This window comes from Melanerpes formicivorus, unplaced genomic scaffold (genome assembly GCF_026170545.1).
Source record: "Melanerpes formicivorus ecotype bairdi unplaced genomic scaffold, bMelFor1.0.p_v2 SCAF_40, whole genome shotgun sequence".
Lineage (NCBI taxonomy): Eukaryota > Metazoa > Chordata > Aves > Piciformes > Picidae > Melanerpes > Melanerpes formicivorus.
This window is the reverse complement of record NW_027142392.1, coordinates 1,363,161-1,381,736: the sequence shown is the minus strand read 5'-3', so window position 1 is coordinate 1,381,736 and position 18,576 is coordinate 1,363,161. Positions and strand designations below refer to the sequence as shown.

At 41.2% G+C, this 18,576-nt stretch overlaps 1 protein-coding gene across 3 annotated transcripts in view; it reads left to right on the top strand.

The window, feature by feature from the left end:
• Nucleotides 1-513: 513 nt before the first annotated feature.
• Nucleotides 514-18,576, top strand: part of WWP1 (WW domain containing E3 ubiquitin protein ligase 1) — a 58,247-nt gene continuing 40,184 nt past the window's right edge. For 2 of the 3 annotated variants that reach the window (XM_068158522.1, XM_068158521.1), the window contains exons 1-2: nucleotides 514-902; nucleotides 16,871-16,961. In XM_068158522.1, the coding sequence (XP_068014623.1) occupies nucleotides 16,892-16,961 (70 nt within the window). In that variant the 5' untranslated portion in view covers nucleotides 514-902; nucleotides 16,871-16,891. The remainder of the gene's footprint in view (nucleotides 903-16,870; nucleotides 16,962-18,576) is intronic. The other variant, XM_068158524.1, reaches the window with a different exon arrangement.

Here is an 18,576-nt window from a genome sequence, read left to right as displayed (position 1 = left end):
ACCGCTGGGGGCTGCAAGCAGCTGCGTCTCCCCACAGCCACCGCCCTCAGTACGGGTGGGTCTGATACTCCGCGAGGGAGGTCAAACGGCAGAAAAAGGGGCCCGGGCGGATCCCGCTGGTTCCGAAACGGGGCGACTGTCACGGCCACGGCGCAGCCTCTCGGCGGGGAGCAAAATCCCGCCCAGATCCTGAGGGAGGCGGGCGGCGAAGTCAGCCCCCGGCCTTTATCGCTTGCACAGCACCCGGGGTGTGCTGGCTCTCGGTGCTGCCGCAGACGGGCTTTCTCGGGGAGGGGGCCGTGACTCACAAAAGCTTTCCTTATCCTGCCCCTGCACGATCTCCCCGCCGACAGCACCCCGGCACTGGGGCCCGGCCCCTTCTCCCCTGCTGCCGGAGAGGTTTGATTCAGTCCGCCCGGCTCCTCTCCCCGCCGCAGCGCACAAGTTGGTTCAGCCCGGGGCAGGCGCTAGGAATAAGCCCTGTCCCCTTTGAAGAGCCTCGGTTCAGGCTCTCCTCTTCCCTCCCACTGCCGCTGCGCACGGCTCGGTGCCGACTGGGCCCTCCCGCCCGGGCGGCGGCAGGGTCGGGGAGGGCAGCGGCAGCTCCACGAGTTCTTGCTCCCCGTGCCTGAGGCGCGTACAGGGGGTTGGTTCGAGCGTCGTGGCTGCGGGTCGCCGGCAGCGGGAGCGGCCGGAGCAGGGGCGGCGGCGGGAGGGGTGTTGTGCAGAAGCCGCCGATGCCGCTGTGAGATGGCATCATTCTGCGCGGCGGCGGCGGCAGCAGCGGAGTGCGGCGCGGAGGGGTGAGGAGCCGCCGCTGCGGAGAAGAAGAAGAAGAAGAGGAAGAAAAAGGTGGGAGGAAGGAGAAGGAGGCGGCAGCAGCTGTGAGGCTGCGAGCCACGGTAAGGAAACAAAACAGGCTCTGCCGCAGCCGTTTCGCTTTGCGGTCTGGCCCGGCCTGAGGAAAACGCCTGCCGTTTTTCTCCCTCTTCACCGTCGACCGGCAGTAAGGAAAGAGGGGGCGGTGAGGGCAAGGCGGGGGTGAGCTCGGAACGGGTGCGAGCTCCCCCTGTCACTGAGGGGCGGGGAGGAGGGGAATGGGCGTGGGGGCTAAAATGGCGAAGGGAGCCGTAGTAAGGTCTCAGTCTATCCAGCACTTCAGCTCGTCGCCCCTCTAGGGTCTTGCTGGAGGTGGTGGAGAAGGAGGGTGTGGGCTGTTGCTTCTCCCCTCAGATGCCCCGTTTGCTTTCTGGAGGATTGCTGTCTTGCCGTCTCCCGACCTGGTCCATGCCTGGACGGGGCTGAGGGCCTCTGGACCCACACCTGGCAAGGGGAGGCAGGGTGGGTGCTTGTGTGAGCTTGTGGAGGTGTCGGGTGGGGGGAGGCAGACGAGGAGCGTCGCCGGTGTCCGGTGTCAGGCGTATAACCTTGTTTATTCCCGTCTACGGCCTTTCGAGTGAGGGTGACTGAGGCTTAGTCCTGACCTGTGTCGACGTCGAGTCGATTGCGAGAGGCGTTAGGAGTCAGTCAGGCAGCTCTACGGCTGGCCCTTGCCTGCTTATCTGCTGAGTGAAAGCAGAGGAGAAGGATATTGTTACGTTTCAGTTCACCTTCCTCTGGTGAAACTGGGGAAGGAGGAGGGGAAGAGCCGTTTGCCTTCTACAATGAGCTTCTGTCACCCCTCACAGTACCGGCAGTGTGCCTGCTCTCAAAAGGAGGTGGCACAGGGCAATGGAAGTCCTTACTGTTACTGCTCAAGTTAAAGTGTCTGCTGGGTTGTCTGGGTCCTTTCATGTGTGTTTAAACCGAGCAGACTATATCAGGTCAAGACCTTGAAAGACCTATTTATGTGATTTACCTTTGTTTATGTTGTGGCAAAATGTTACAACTCAGTGTAAGTGTTTACTGGTTTTATTTGTTGCTGTCTTATGTTTGGAGCGAGACCAATTCTCATCCCAGTTTAACTAGGGTGATCTACCTCTGCTTCCACAGCTATAAATGTTTAAAGTGTACATCAAAGAGAGAAGAGGACTTGACGCTGTTTAATCATTTTAATGGGAGCTCTTCAGTGTTTGGGTGAAACTGGAAAAAGACATATTCATGTTTCAGTTGTATTTTCACATGGCACCTGTGGCACACAGAAAGTCCCCAGGATACTTTGCATTAGCCCTCCAGGTTCTGGAAGTTTAATAATGCTGTCTTACTAGGTGATAGTGTCAGTGGCTGCAGGTGGCTGGGTTATATATGGCCATACACATGGAAGACAATATGGCTTTCATAGTAATAATAATTTCCACCTAAAAATCATAGTCTGGTTTCATGCCTCTGTGATATAGAAACAGATTATTGGTGGGCCTTGACAATTCTCCACCAATGTGAACTGGCTGTTAAACGTTTTTTAATTTAAATTTTGTGTGCTGCCTTATCTGAGTCTCTGTTGGGCAAGGTATAAACTGAATTATTATTTCTTACTGATTTTAATACTAATAAAGGTAAAATTAATTTTGCATAGGAAAAAAATGAAGGCCTTTTCATCCTTTTGAGGAAAAAAAAAGTGGAGTTGTAAAAGCATAGTTTATTTTGACAAAGATGCTGTTAAGTGGTGCAACAAGAAATGCTTTCAGCTGATGTTGCTTGGGAAAGTGGATTTGCAGTCCTTTTGTTGCCTCTTTGGTGTGTATTCTGAGCAAAATTTTAAAGACCTGATCGTATAAATGCTTCTAGTTTGACTAACCTGCTATTATCAGTAGTCTTTTTCCAATGATACCGAAAAAGAATTCCCTTAAATACATAGTTCTACTTGAAAACATGACAGCAGTTTTGCATACCTGGGACTGATACAATCTCTCAGCATGAGCCACTTAGTTTCCAAAATGGTGTAAATGGTTTTTCTTAACAAAAACAATCCATATGTGTTGCTAAACATCAATGGACTGAACATTGTAAGTCAGGCTGTTTGTTTTTGTTGAAGTGTTGACCTTAAAGTTTAAACAATCACCTGTCTACAAGTGTTTCTAAAGCATGGGAATACTGACAAACCTCGCCCCTTTTCCTGAGTTTGTGGAACCCTAGGAAGAGGGAGGAATTGTCTACTAATTCTATTGCATTTCATTTTCCTTCTTATCTTTCTGTATGAAGTTGGAAATTTTGATAAGCTGGAACTTCTACCCACTTTCCTGGTGTGTGTGTTTTTTCCTCTTGAAAGAATGTGTGTGGGGAAAGTTTTTTTTTTCTCCTGGTATTTAGACACAAAGAGAAGTTGGGAGTAAGGATCTATGACAAGAAGCTGGCATTATTACTGACAAAAGTCTTGTGTCAATAAAAAATAGATGGCTTTCTATCTCTGCATTAATTGCATATGACTTAGTCAGAAGAAAAGCTGCTCCAGTGTGTCTTTCTTTATGAAAGTGTGTAAATTTGAGTAGGGTTCCCCAGTTTCTGCAATAATGTCCTGTCATTTTTGTGGTCCTTATGAAATTTGTAAACCAGAACTGTTGAAATCTTCCTTTGAATTCTGAGTGAGGCAATGTGTAATGCCATACTTCTGTATTGGTTTGGTCAATGTACAAATGCAGACAATAGGAGTTGGCTATATCCAGCTTTTTCTTTAGAAGTTTGTTTTCATTCTGTAGGTTCTGGTTCAGATTTATCATAATCTGCTGACATTCTCCTGTAGTGACATAAAATAGTCATAGGTAAGAAACATTGCAAGTATCAGGGTGCTCACCTCTGTGTTCTGCAGGCAAACAAAATATTTGCAGAGCGAAATCTCCTCTTCCTCATCAGGAGTTGGAGTGTCTAGGAGAGGCTTTTCAAAGGATTGTAAAAAAGAACAGATCTTGAGTGGTGCACCTTTATTGTTTTGTTTGTTTTCTCTTTTCCCCTGTAGAACAGTGACATGGCATGGGTTTTGATAAAATTTGCTATGGTACCTTTCAAGAAGGAGGTTTCAGCTTCAGCTGCCTTCTGTAAATGAAAAAGTTTTGATTACTATTTTGTGGGATATTTTTGCTATGTTTGAGGACCTAATAATTCAATCAGAATTGTGCTTAAGTGTAGCTGTTTTGCAAGTGTGAAGTTGTTTTACAGAGGAACACTGAAGATTCCAGGGAAGCTATCAGCTGTCAGAGTAGTTGTAGTCCAGCAGAATTATTTACCTGTCAGAGTGCTTTTATTTTTCCCCCTTTCATTTTTCCCCCCCCCATCTTTCTTAGTATTTCAGGGAAAACTTTATGCTTGCCTTACATGTAGGTCTTAGTAACTACCACCATGTGGTACATAGTATGAAGCAATTAACCATTGCAAGTTTGCATGACTGTATGCTGCTGTGGTGCTGTAACAGCAGATAAATGACAAACAAACGAGTTATTTTTTCAATTTCCTCTCCCCTTAGTCAGCATTGGGGATTGTGTAAGTTTGTGATCTAAAGTGCAGTTAGATAATGGAGTATTTTCAAAACAGCACTTTAAAAATCCTGTTTAAAGAGAATATGGATTTAGTTTTGATTTATGCATTGTACTGAGTTTGGAGCACAAAATTTACTTGGCTGGATGTGTTACTTCATAATGGCTTTTGACTAAATGAAGGTATTTAATAAATTGGAGTGCAGCATGTGTTTAAAAAAGCAGATTGCATTCCTGGGCTTTTGAAACCTTTTTTATTAATGACCTTTTTTTTTATTGCTGGAATATGTTGGAGATGTTTATGTTCTGCTTTAACCCACTAGGGTCTGAGCATGCTTAAATATAGCCAGTTGAAAACCTGAAGACTTTAACATCCTCATTGTTAAGGCTGTTAATTTGGAGGATGTAATTAGCATGGCCAATTGTCCCTTTTTTTGTAGTGAATTTCAGTTTCTGATGTCTAATGCAGGACATCATCCATTGGCTAAAATAATTTCAGAATAATTGTTTTGAAATGCAGGTATCTGTTGTTGAAAACACTCTTAATTTGTCTTGTATGTGGATGGCTTCAAGAATACAAGATGTATTAGTAACTGACCTTCTCGACTAGTTCTAATGGCAGGGAGTTGATGCCATCTGCTTGTTTCTATTAGGATTTGAGATAGCTTGCTGAAAAATCACTGTGGAGATGGAAGAAACAATTTAAAAGGGGATGAGAAGTGGGTGTCACATTTTGAAAACAAGCCACGAAGTGTTTTACACATTCAAGGATCGTCACCTTGCAGCCTGAAGTGGGCAGAAGAGAGCTCTTGTCTATGCCTCTGTAAGGGCAGATAAGAGTATAGAGAGTATGCTCTGCACACATCTCTAGCTACTGGGGTTTCTAAGCAAGATCATTTTGTTACAATCATTTAAATGAGTAGGGGATTAGCAAAAGAGTCCTTTTAAAAACTAGCAAGTGCAACCTTTTGTTTGTTCCTCTTATAGCTGAACGAAAAATACCAGAGAACTTTGGATTGAGTGTGCATTTCAAGGCAGCCTGTGATTCATCAGCGTAAATAGAATCAAAGGAGTTGTAGTTTTAGAACAGGGGAAAGTAAACAGGAAAGATAAAGTTCATAATCTGTACAATTGCACAATGTACTTAGGCTTCAGGACTGAAAAAAATACCACATGTCCAGTTTTGAAACAGTGATTTGCTAGTTCCTGAGAAAGTCAGTAAGATCAGTTTTGATTTTTTTGGGTTTTTTTTTGGTTGTTTATAAGCATGAACTAAAACTGCTGAGCAGGTCAGGATATAGTCATCTTTAAAAATGACCCTTTTTTTAAATGAACTGTATGGGAATTAGCTCCTTTGTACTTATTTGCATATGCAGTGACATTAAAAAAAAAATCCGTGTGGACATAATAGTCAAAAAGCAAAGTATAAGAGGAGAGCTAAATAGAAGATGAAGAGCAACAAGATTGCCAATTTTTCCCTGTTGCTTCTAATCTGAGGAGAAGAGAGGAAGCTGCTACCTTTCCCAATACTGCTTCATTCTTGGAACTTACTGCTTTCCACTTCCAGCTGCCTTCATTCAGTGTTATCTTTTTAGATGGCTGAATGTCTTGTGAGATGTTGCTGATAAAGCTGTGGTGGTGTGGGACAGGGAGTAGAACTGTACTGTTAGGGGAGTAGCCATGGAGAAGAAAACTAGTTGGAGGCTTAGGTCCAAACATGACAAGAAGACTGCTGTTAAGAAAGTGGCAAAATCTGTAGGTTATTGAATAACAGAAGTGAAAAATTCACAGGGCTGTAACAGGGGCTGGTTTAATATTTGGTGATAGGTATGTTTTTGTGTTAACATAGGAAGCCTAGTGCATATTGGAAGAAATAGCTACACCCCATCCATCAAAACGGGCTGTAAATAAAGTATTTGGTATAAGAGCTCACCATAGTTGTAAATTGCTTTATGATAATATTCTATTAGGAAAGCAATAAAAAGTTAGTGTTGGAATGTGTTAAGAATATAACTATACACTGGCTTGCATGCCATTTTTGTGTTAATTACATAAGTGTATTTACAAGCTGCCAAACAGTACTGTTACGTGGCAAGTGGTTCTAGTACTGTGTGGAATCACTAACTTCATCTTTTTTCCAAATAGACCATTGTGTTTCTTTCTTTTCCATATTTATCAGGAATTTAAGTAGTTTTCTTATCCCACTGATTCTTTTGTAGCCTTGAGTTAAACTTAATAGGCAGTGTATTGATATGGTGCAATACTGACTGACCCCTGAGAAGTCAAGCTTGGGCTCTTCTGGTGGGATTTAAGTTACTCATTTTCATATTCTCAGCTTGTAATTTTTGTGCAGTTAAACTGTGGCTTCAGATTGGCTCAGAATCATATTGGAAAATAATTAGCAGAAGCAGGCAACTCTTTCTTTTAAGAAGTGAGAATTATTTATCGCCTGAATGCCTTACTAAGGAAGAGGTTAGTTTTCTAGCACTGTAGAGACTGAAAGGCTGCTTTTGAAAAGTAAGTGGCAATGAGTGAGTGCTCTCAGGTAGTATTAGATAAGTGTAGTCTGTGAATGGCACCAGGACAGACATTTTTTGGTGTTTTAATGCTGCTGAGATTGATAGCTGGAAAGAGGCTTGCAGAGCACATAACAAAAAGCAAGACTGCAGAGAAGAGTGAGTAGTTGATACCCACAAAACTGAGGAGTAGCACTCTTAGCTAACATCTTTAGTTTTGTGTTATGCTCCTTTGGAATTTGTTGGTTTATTAATTTTGCTGTGACTGCAGTGCAGATGTGCTTGTGAGTGAACTTTATAAATTGCCTGGGCACTCTTGATATGTGTTCAGGCTGCTTGTTCTGAAGCCTGTACATCTCCATTTTCCATATTGTTGTCATGTGTTAGCTATTGAGTTAAATTTAATATGGAAATGTCTGTGTATAACTGGGTAAGTTTTCCTGTTCACAGTGCAGGTATACTAAAATCAGCCTCTATTTTAGTTATGTCTTAGTATATTACTTTACATTGTGCTTGATGCAAGTCTAATAAACAATAAATTATACTGTTAGGCTTATTGGTAGCAGAAACCAATCCAGCAGCTGAAGACGATTGTGTAGCTAGCATATTATGTGTTCTGGCAGATATGAATGCCATTCAGATGAATATTAAAATGAAGGAGAAAATACTTTTCTCCAGTTTCTTGACATGTTGGACTGTCAGACTTCACCATTGTTCTGTTCAATCAACAAGTTGATCAAAGTTGCTTACACCATTTATTTCACTGTGCCTGTGGTCCTGTCTGTAGCACACACAGGAGGAGGCATTGTAATATTTTAAAGTATTTGATGTTGTAGGACTTGAAGTATCATTGTGATTAAGAAACACAAGTGAGGTGTACCCTAAAGATTTTGCCAATGAGTTGTTTTTGTGAGCCGTGCAACCAGGCTTCATACACATTTTTCTTGCATCATAACAATTCTCTTCCCATCTTACTAGTAGTGAAAAAGCCAATATGCACACAGCTCCAGCTCAGACTGATTCAGAGCTGTGTAGCCTTTGAGCCAGGCAGCCTGGATTGTATTGAGTTCCTGCTGAAGCCCTTTGCCCAGCAAGCACAAGAAATGGTGTCTTTTTCCTCTACCTAGCTGTTGACTTTAATGTATCAGAGGACATAACTTCTTAGTTTACTTTAGCTGAATATGGTGGTGAACAGATTCATTGAGAGGGATGGAGAAGAAAGGAAGAGTGGGAAGAGGCCGGTGGGCAGTATGAGCCGCTCATTTGATGTTTGCTTGGGAAGCCAGGCTAAAAAGGTCTTTGCTAGCCTAAGCATAAGGCAAAACGGTATAGGCAGTGCTGTGGAATTGTAGTCTGTCATTTGTTTGGACCTCCTGCATAACCCTCTGAAAAACAAGGCTTTGTAAAGCTGTGCAATTGTACTATATTTTTTTTCCTTAGACTCCTCTGTGAGTCTGACAATGTTGTAGCCAATGCATGGATCAATATTGCAGCATCTGAAGCAATGGCCAGTGAACGTACATGAAAACACACACACAAAAAAAAATGAAGCATTTTTGTATGTAGCTTGCTTTCCATGCCAATATGAGTGGAAAGAGATTTGCTCTCTGAGGCAGGGCTGTAGGAACTCCATATAGGTTGGTTTAAGAAAATCAAACATTCCTATGCTTATATCAGACATGGTGTGAATATTAGTTTGTCCAAAGGAGAGCAACAAAAATAGTGAGATGTCTAGAGGGCATGACTTAAAAGAATCATCTGAGGATACTTGGTTTGCTCAGCTGAAGAAGAGACTGAGGGGTGATTTCATTGCTGTCTACAACTTGCCCATGAGGGGAAACAGAAGGGTTGTGCTGATCTTCTGGTGTCCAGTGATAGGATGTGAGGTAATGGCTTCAGTCTGTGCCACAGGAAGTCCAAACTGGATATTAGGAAAAATGTTCTTGACCAAAAGGATGGTCAAGCACAGGAACAAGCTTCCGAGGGAAGTGGTCATACCCCCAAACTGTCAGTGTGCAAGAAGAGAATAGAATATACCACAGTTTGAGGGGACCTACAGCTATCATCTGATACAACTGCCTGGCTAGTTCAGGACTGATCAAAAACTAAATCATGTTTTTAAGGGATTGGGGCATCTACCACCTCTTTAGGAAGCCTCTAGCAGTGTTTGACCACCCCCTTAGTAAAGAAATATCCTGTCACTGGATGTGAGGGAGAAGACATCAGCATCTTTTTCTCCACTTCCCAGCTGACTAACTTGCTGTTGATGCATTCAACTCCAGCATCCAGAGATTAAAGAGTACTGGACAGAAGTGGCCCTGTAAGCCCTGAGGAACGCTGCTGGTGACTGTTTGCCATCTACATGTAGCTCTATTCATTATAAGCCTTTGAGCCACATCCTTCAGCCAGTTCTTCCCATTAAACAACAAGTTTTAATCCAATGTTTTCTCTTGCTGGTAAGATACTTCTGAAAGCTCTTCGTGTTATCTCCCAGAACACTGGTCACTTTGAGCTCTTAATCGAGCTTTGGCCTTTTGTGTCCTTTCCCTGCACAAATGAACTATAGCTCTGTAATCTTCCTGTGGAGCTTGACCTCTCTTCCAGAGATCATATCATTTCTTTTTCATCATGAGCTCCACAAGGAGTTCCCCATTTAGCCAAAGTGATGTTCTGCCTGGCTTGCTTGACATCTGATACAGTGGAATTCCCTTCCCCTGTGCTTCCAAGAGGTGGTTCTTAAAGACTGACCAGCACTTGTGGACTCCTAAACCCACAGAAGCAGATTCCCAGGGTACTCTACTAAATAGCTCCCTGAATTGCTTCAAGTTTGCTCTCCTGTAGTCCCCAGTAACAACTCTGCTGTCCTTTTTTCCCTTGTTACATTGAAAATTTTAACTAAGCCTTTTCACCATCACTGTGGCCAAGACAGACACCTATCACCTGTGCATAAATAGCAAATCCAGCAGGGCGTCTTTCCTAGTTGGCTCAGTGAGTACTCTTTGTTTTCAGTATCCTGAAAGACTCAGCCACATCATGACTAAATGAGAGGGCTGTACAGTCAAACCTCTCCCTTTTGTATGGTGCAACTCCTCCACCTTGCATTCCCTGCCTATGCCTCCTGAGCAGCCTGTAGGCCTCCATCCAAGCACCCCAATTTAGGATTTTTTCCACTGAGTCTTGCTAATACCAGCTATGATACAGCTCTGTGAACTGAAGCTTCCAGTTCACAAAGTGTTCGGAGGGTGCTCTTACATACATTGTTTCACTTTTAGGTTGCCCTGTGTGGTGTCAGGAGTTGGATACCGTGATCCTCCTGGGTCTCTTCCATCTCAAGATGTTCTGTGATTTCAGAAGGATGAGTTTGTTTTCCAAGTCAGTTCTCTGTGTGTCTGCTGTAGGGTTGGCAACTTGGAACATAGTAACAAAATATTTGCAGTGTATAACCCGCGTTGAAGTATCTCTGGAGAAGCTGTTAGTTGTCAGGAGGAACTAATGCTTTGCCTTGCTGACAAAACCTTGCAGAGTGTGGGGAGGAGATTGCTGAAGCTGAAATTGTACTGATGTCAAAGCAGATCCTTAGGAAGTCACGGGCGTATCTGTACCTGTCAGTGTGTGTTACGGGCTCACTGAAAACAGAAGAAATGAAGTGCTACTGTGCCCCTTAATTGTTCAGGCTGTGTTGAAGATACACTCTGAAAAGCTGGTTGGTGTTAATATAAAGCTTTATTCCTCTTTGATAAAACAAAGTTGGATTTACTGCTGAACACTTTTGGGTCCTTTTCCAGTCCTCTTTGCCTAAAGTATTTTTTTTATTTGATTGAAATAGCTTGCAAGTTACTCCTAGGTGAAGGGGAGAGGGAGCAAGACATTTTGCTGGCAGAAAAGGACGTGGGTATCCCATGATTGTTAGTGGGAGCATTGGTCACTGGTTTTCACAACTGGACTGCCTTTCTTTACGTATAAGAGACAAAACAAGACCTGCTTCTTAATGATGGTTTATTGGTCTGTTCTATTTCTTTACTTAATTTCAGTAAATTAGAAAAAGTCAAGTTTTTTTTTTTCTATTTACCATTAAAAAATAAACTCTCAGCATTTTTGCAACTGTTAGTGATTTTAAGGTGGGCTTAGTGGCTGTGTAACTGTTAGAATATGTTAATTCTCAATTAAATGTAATCCTTTAAGGATTCTTTACTAGCTAGAGGGATATGTAATGCATCTGCTTAAATTCCATGAATAAGTAAACGATCTGCTAAAGACTGAAGGATAAATTGACTTGTGGTTGTCTTTAATTTCTGATGGTTTAGTAGCATTTTGAGATGTAGAGATGATTTTTCACAGAAGTGTAAATCTGCAAAAGATGTAATTGTTACCTAGACTGTGTTCCATGAAAGTATTGATTCACATGAACTTGGAAATGATACTGTTTTTTTCTAATAGCCTACTATGTTAGCTATTCCATGCTTTTTACAAGGGTCTTACTTTATCCTAATTTACTTGTAATTACCCAAAATAATTTATACAATTGAAGCAGTATCAATTAAAAACCAAGAAAATCTGTTGTAAGTGTTAATAAACAGACTGTATGTTTCCAGTTGATCAAACAGTGATATGTGGTGACTGTGGTTTACACAGAAGCATTGTGATAACTGTGATCTTTATGTGGCTCTCAAGACTCTCCTAATAAATTTTTGCTGTCCAGGAATTTTGAAGGGTATGAAGGCCATCTGCATCAGTGAAACAGTTCTGAAAGAAAAGCTTCACATCCTTTAGACCAATGAAACTTATCTTGGAAGCTGAACAAAGAGATGTAGTAAGAACACAAGCCCTATGAGGAGAGGCTGAGGGAGCTGGGGCTGCTTAGACTGGAGAAGAGGAGACTCAGGGGTGACCTTATTGCTGTCTACCACTACCTGAAGAGGGGTTGTAGACAGGCAGAGGTTGGTCTCTTCTCCCAGGCAACCAGCACCAGAACAAAAGGACACAGTTTCAGGCTGCGCCAGGGGAGGTTCAGGCTGGAGGTCAGGAGGAAGTTTTACACAGAGAGAGTGATTGCCCATTGGAATGGGCTGTCCAGGGAGGTGGTGGAATCGCCATCACTGGAGGTGTTCAGGAGGAGACTTGACAGGGTGCTCGGTTGCATGGGTTAGTTGATTAGGTGGTGTTGGATGATAGGTTGGACGTGATGATCTTGAAGGTCTCTTCCAACCTGGTTTATTCTATTCTATATTTGGGAGTGTGTGGTGACCGTAGCCCTGTTAGAATTAATCCCCTGATTTTCAGGAAGATAAGTGCAAGGATGGTGACTTTTGATTTACTCGATGTAATCTTCTTTTGAAGATTGTGTAGGGACAACCTCAAAGATTTTAACCCTTAATCAACATGTTCACTAGGAAAACTGGACATTTGCTTTGAGTAAAAACAAATCGTACTTGGCTTCTCTGGATTTTCACTTGTAACAAGGTAAGAGAGTGATGATGTAATCCCATCTGAGTGCCAGTCCATCAGTCCCTCTCCTGTGGGACTTCTTTACTATCCTCGTGCAGTTTCATGCAGTGTATGCTTGTTCTTTCTCTCTGCTGCAACCTTTCCACCCCAGGAAACCTGAGATATATCTTTTTGGAAACATTTCTATCAAAACTCTTCTTTTAGTTCAGTATCCTCTTTATTTATTTTTAATGTTTAATGTTATCACAGTATCACCAAGGTTGGAAGTTTGTTTGTTTTCTGTCTGTTCCTCATATGTTTATAGATGATGATCAGATTTACTTCCAGTCTTTATTTTTCAGACTGTTGTTTTCTTGAATATGAGAATCAGTGCTAGTGCTGTTTCTATCACTACTTCAAACAGTTGATGTGATTATTAGGGTTGTTGTCTTGTCCCATTCCTTAACATGGCTTCATCATGGCTAGTAATTTTCCTGTCAAAAGCTGAAGAACTTAATTTTGGGTTATTCTTCTGTTCCTTGCGCAGCAGAATTTCTCATATATCCAGACCATCTTTCAGGGAGTAGTAGGTTTCCAAAGATCTAGGTAAGGTCTTTCATCTTGTACAACATAAGATGGACAAATTGTCTTCCTGCATGTTTTATTTGCCTGGAATGGGTGACTCCAGTGTACGTCAGGCTCTTCAGTGGTGTGGTTTGGTGGTTTGTTTTGTTTTCAGGAGTACAGTAAGAGTGGTGTTTTGGCTCCTTACTGAGGAGTGCAACATTAGGATGTGAGCAGATTCTGATTAGACAATAACTGTTAACTAAAAAATGTTGGTAGCTGACTTTGGATAGCTGCTGATAAAAGTAACTGATGACTAAAGCCTTAAGGATTTTTTTTCTTTTGTTTTCTTGAAGAAGGAAGTTACTAGAAACACCAATGTGTTGGGTTTTTGTTCTTCTTCAGATTCAGAAAACTTAATGTTTCTTTACCTCTTAATTCCTAATCATTCCTCCAAACTAGGATGGATGGGGAGCACAGCTTTGGAATCTTTGGAATATGATGAGACTAGAATTAGTCACTTAACTAATTTGTTCTGTTCAGTAAAGGCCTTTGGAGTATGAAATATGATGTAACATTTTCCTTTATGTATTCTAAATAAAAACCCCTGTGTTTATCTGATAAACTCTGTTTGTGCTTTCATAGATTTTAATTTGTTTTCTAAATATAATTTGACATATTAACACAATATTTTGTTAGCAAGCTCCACGAAAACTTGGGAGAAATTTGGAACTGCTGTATACATAAACCTGGGTGTTCCACTTCAGCAAGGACAGGAGATAGACTTCTATTATAGAAGGATGTTTATTTTGTATGGGCAGAAACAGAACACCGTTGATGTGGTAGGCAGTCATTTAGTTAGTGCAGAAATCTCCCTCAGCTAACCCCAAGCCTAATTTTGTTTGATCTCCCTGGCATTGTAATAACGTCTGCCAGGCATTGTGGCAGTTTTTTCCTTCAAGAGGGAAGATGCAAAGCTAAGTGTAGTGAATTCTCACTTCCCTGTTATCGGAAGATTGGCAAGTGTGTTTGCCTATTGCAGTTAGTAGCTTGGTAGCAAGCAGAGCTAGAAACTCAGGTTAGGACAGGTGGCTTGCCTTGCAGATAAATCAGCACTTGAATCCTGAAATCTGAGTAGATTAGGCAGTGAACTGTTTGCTTGAGGAGTTTGACACCATTTATTCCTTTACTTCTATTTTATTTTTTGCTTTCTGCATGCTACGTATAGGGTTAAACAAAATGAAACAAACCCCAAAACCCAACAAAGAAACCACAAAACCCAACCAACTAAAAATGAAAGCAAACGGGCTCCTAGTATTTCATCAATGCAAGAAGAACAGTAGGAGCTAAAAACTAGAACTAGATTGCAGGCCTTGATTTCTTGTGACGAATTTTGTTTGCCACAGAATTTTTTGCATGTGTTGGTCCTTTGTCTTCTGTATTAGTGGCCTCCAAAGTGGGATATAAAAGACCATCATTGAGGTGTGAGAAGAAACTACAGGACTTACATCTGAAAACAAATTAAGTTCTGTTTAATATGTGTTGACACTGGCATGCTCTTCTGAGGTTTCTCAACAGTGAAATGCATAGAAGCCCCATGCTGCTGGGGGAAACACTTGATCTGAAATAATACATGACAAACAACATGATGACAAACTAAAATGCATCCCTTTGCCAGTAGATACCATTGAAAGATATCTGGAAAACATTGCCAAAGGTTTGGGAGAAAGAAATAGTGTGATACAGTGATACTGCTTGCTCTACAGCTGGATAAAAGCAGAGATGTTTGTAAGGTGGCTCTGATTCTGTGTCAGTCATGAAATACACAAAGAACTAAGTCACTAAGGAAGCATGCAGCAGAGAACATACTTTTTTTTTAACAGCAAGTTACTTCTTTAATAACAAATTTTTAATGGAAGAACGGTGCAAATGTAACCAGTGATGGAGTGGCTGCTTTGATTGAATTAGAATTCTGAGGTATGTGTATAAGGAGAGAATCACATGTGGAATTCTTCCATTGTGTCATGCATAGGCAAACAACAAGGAAACTGCAGCCGGAAGTTCACAAAGCGCTGCAGGGTGTCATCAATGCGTTTAATGAGATGAAAACAAGACCTTGAAGTGGTGGAATCTTTAGAGTGTTCTGTTCTGGCATGGAGAGGGACCAGTGCCATGCAAATAGGTTCACTGGTTATCATGGCAAGGTGCTTAGAAGTGTTAGAAAACTTAAAAATTAGTTACCCATCTTTCTTTCACAAAGTTGAGGGCTCAGGATTTGCTGACCTGGTCTGTGATGATGAGTGGCTGGCAGTAGTATGCTGACTATCAAGCATTTTCTGAACCATAAAGACACAGCGTGTCCCTTCAAGGTGAAGGTGATGTTTTAACAGTGAGCAAGAACAAGCTAACTGCTTTGCCAAAGAAACTCCTGCTATGGAGAGAGCATGTTGAAAACAGATACTTGGAAATGTTTCCATCGTTGTGTGGCTTTATTGCCAGGAAAGGTGTGTGTCATCTATAAAAACTCATATCTGTACACTTGAACGTGGAAACAGAATTTCCTCACTTGTAAAAAAGTCTTCCAAAGGCAAACTTTCAGGTGTTTTTGAACCCATTTGTTAAAAATATGAAAATACAGCACTTTGCATTAGCTTGCAGTAAGGATGGATGGTTATCAGGGAAGATGGAAATTTACTGGACAGATTTCAAGAAAAACCTTTGTGTAATTAATGGATGTGAACAAAAAATGAGGGTCATGACTTGGATGCATGAATCTTTGTACATTCTATTCCATCTCTGGCAGCCTTTAAAACCAAATATTGAAATAAAGACACTTGAGAACCAGACCTTCAAATCACTGTGCTACAGAGTACTAAGCCAACATTTTAAGAAATAATGAAGCAAATTAAATCACCTGGCTATAACAGAAGAAAAAAATAAGATTGTTAATGAGCAAAATGTTGGGGTTTCATTAATAAAAAATGTTTATTCAATCTTTATTGTGTTTGATAATGTACAGAACATATTGGTACAGCAGTACCATTACATAATTTATTAATAAATATATACACTTTGGAGGTGTGATGAAAAGCTTGCTGCTTCAGATGCACGATCAAATAGGTTTCGTGACAACTGTTCCAGTATTATTATTGACACCAATTAATGTTCACAGAAATAAATGTATGGAAGTTCAGATCCTGGAAGGTGTATTTTAAATGCACATATTCTTTTCTCATGAAAAACAACTAAGAGAGACAGAATATTTTACTTCTAGCTTTGTTTCAGTTGTAGCAATTCAGGTGGATGGGGGGGCGATGTTTTCTATACATGCTTCAAGCGTCAGGATGCCCCAGATCGGAGCCATGCTATTTCAGTCACCAAATGATGAGAAGGGGTAGTCCTTGTAAAGTGTTTACTGTCTCTGTAGATGAGAAAGTGATCTGAAGGTGACAGCAGTGTTATACACAGCTGAGTGCAAATGTAAGGGAGGAATGCAAACGTTTGTTGTCTGAATCATTTGTGCTGTTGAGTGTTTTCTTCTGGGGACAGTTTTGCTTTCAAATATATAAGGGCTTCAGACCTTTTGTAAATTTGTAGTTATTGGTGCTTGGCTCATCTGAAATCAGATCATAAGCATACCTTCTGGAGATAGGAATAGTGATACATGGCAGCTTTATTATTTTTCTTGCTTGACACATTTATTCTAACTATGTAAATGTAAGCATTACTGAGGGGTCTTGGTATCCTCAAAGGTAAAGTGGGACAAATTTCCTAAGTAATTGTTTTCTTAAAACTGGTGTTTTGAATGCATTCTGCTGTACCCAAGTAACATTTGGTAACTCACTGAGTAGTTGAGCATGTTGTTTAATAGTTGCAACTAACATGTAGAGATAATACTTTTTAATAAGTTACTTGTGTGGTGGTTTTCCTCTTTAATTATTCTGTGAATTTATTTATTTATAGGCTAAAGCCTAAACTTCTGACATGGCCACAGCCTCACCGAGATCTGATACAAGTAACAACCATAATGGAAGATTACAGATGCAAGTAACAGGCAAGTAGTGATTTGTGTTACGGTGTTTCTTACATGAAAACATATATATTTTAAAGGAATAGTATTTGAAATGGCTGTTGGGGGATAATAAATAGCAGTATAGTTGGTATTTTAATGCGTGACTTCAGTGTTACAGTTACAAATATGGCTATATGTGGATGAGTTGAAGCTAGGTAGAGGTTATGCAGTGTGTTGGATGACAGAATTTAAAGATTTCAAATTAGGAAAAAAAAATAATTGGATTTAATAGAGCAGTAGGGACAAATGTGAGGAATTTTGCTTGGGAACAAATCATTAATGGCACAAATTCTGCAGAGGGAACATGTGTTACTGAAATTCTACAAAAGAGATGGGCAGTTGTAGTGAACCCCAGGCTGAAAATGGGTGCAATGTTAAGGTGAAGCTGGACATGATCTGGAGGACAGCACAAAATCTGCTAGAGTTTCAGAAGATTGTGGTCTTTGATTACATATCAGGTAAAGATCTGTTGAAAATAGCATAGGTGCTCTGTATTAGGGCAGCAGGTTTGATTACACAGCCATATGGAATCATTTAGTTTGGAAGGGACCTTTCGGATTTCCTAGTCCACTTTTCTGCTGAAGGCAAGACTACCTTTGAAGTTGGATCAGATGACTGAGAGTGTTGTGTAGCTGAACTTTCAGTATTTCATAGTCTGTGGATTGCCAGCTATCCTGGGCAGCTTGTTCTGCTCATAAAACACATCAGTGTGAAAATGCTTTTCCTTTTATCCAATTGGAATTGACTGTGTTGCATCCTGTGACTGTTTCTTTTTTCCTTTTGCTGTGCTGGCTTTCAGTCTGAGGCAGAATTCAGCCATCTCAGTATCTGCTGGAAGGGACACACAGTGGGCTGCAGTTCTGGAAATAATCTGATTGTGTTGGGGATGCTTTATTTCAATAGCTGTTGAACAAGTCAAGTAGGTTTTGTGCTTTGCTTCTCATGGGTCAGAACTGGTCAGGGATGTGACCGTTGATGCTAGTTTTGGCTACTCTTTCTTTTGCGTGGCAGAGCATAGCAAGACTGACAGTCCAAATATAAGCAAAATACAACCGGACAATCAAGTCTGACAGATAATTATGGCAGTGTTGGAATAGTTAAAAGTAAAAATGTTGCCAGGAAGTAGTTAGATCTTGAGGATAAATGTATATACATGTAAGTGTATGCGTGTGTATGTTTGTGTGCAAGTATTATTTAACCGTTGATGAAGAGCTTTCCAGGGATCCGGAGAAATTTGGGAGCCCTAAAGTAAGGATGAATGCATGACCAAGGATATCTTAAACAAAATTTGAAGAAAAACATGAGTAAGATACCAAGTCTAAAACCCCTGTATCTCAAGAAAGATATATCATGCTGGGGAGGTTCAGATTGGACTCCTGGAGAAAATTTTTCACAAAGTGAACATCTCAGGGGAAGCAGTGGATTGCCCTCTGCTAGAAAGTTTTAACACTCAGCTTGTCATGGTTCTGGGCAGTCTCGTTTGAACTATCACCCAGAAAGGTTGGACCAGATCATCCTTGGGGTCCCTTCCAACCTGGCATTCTGTGATTCTGAATAATGCAATGATGGCCAGGCTGTCAGAGAGAAAATACATTGC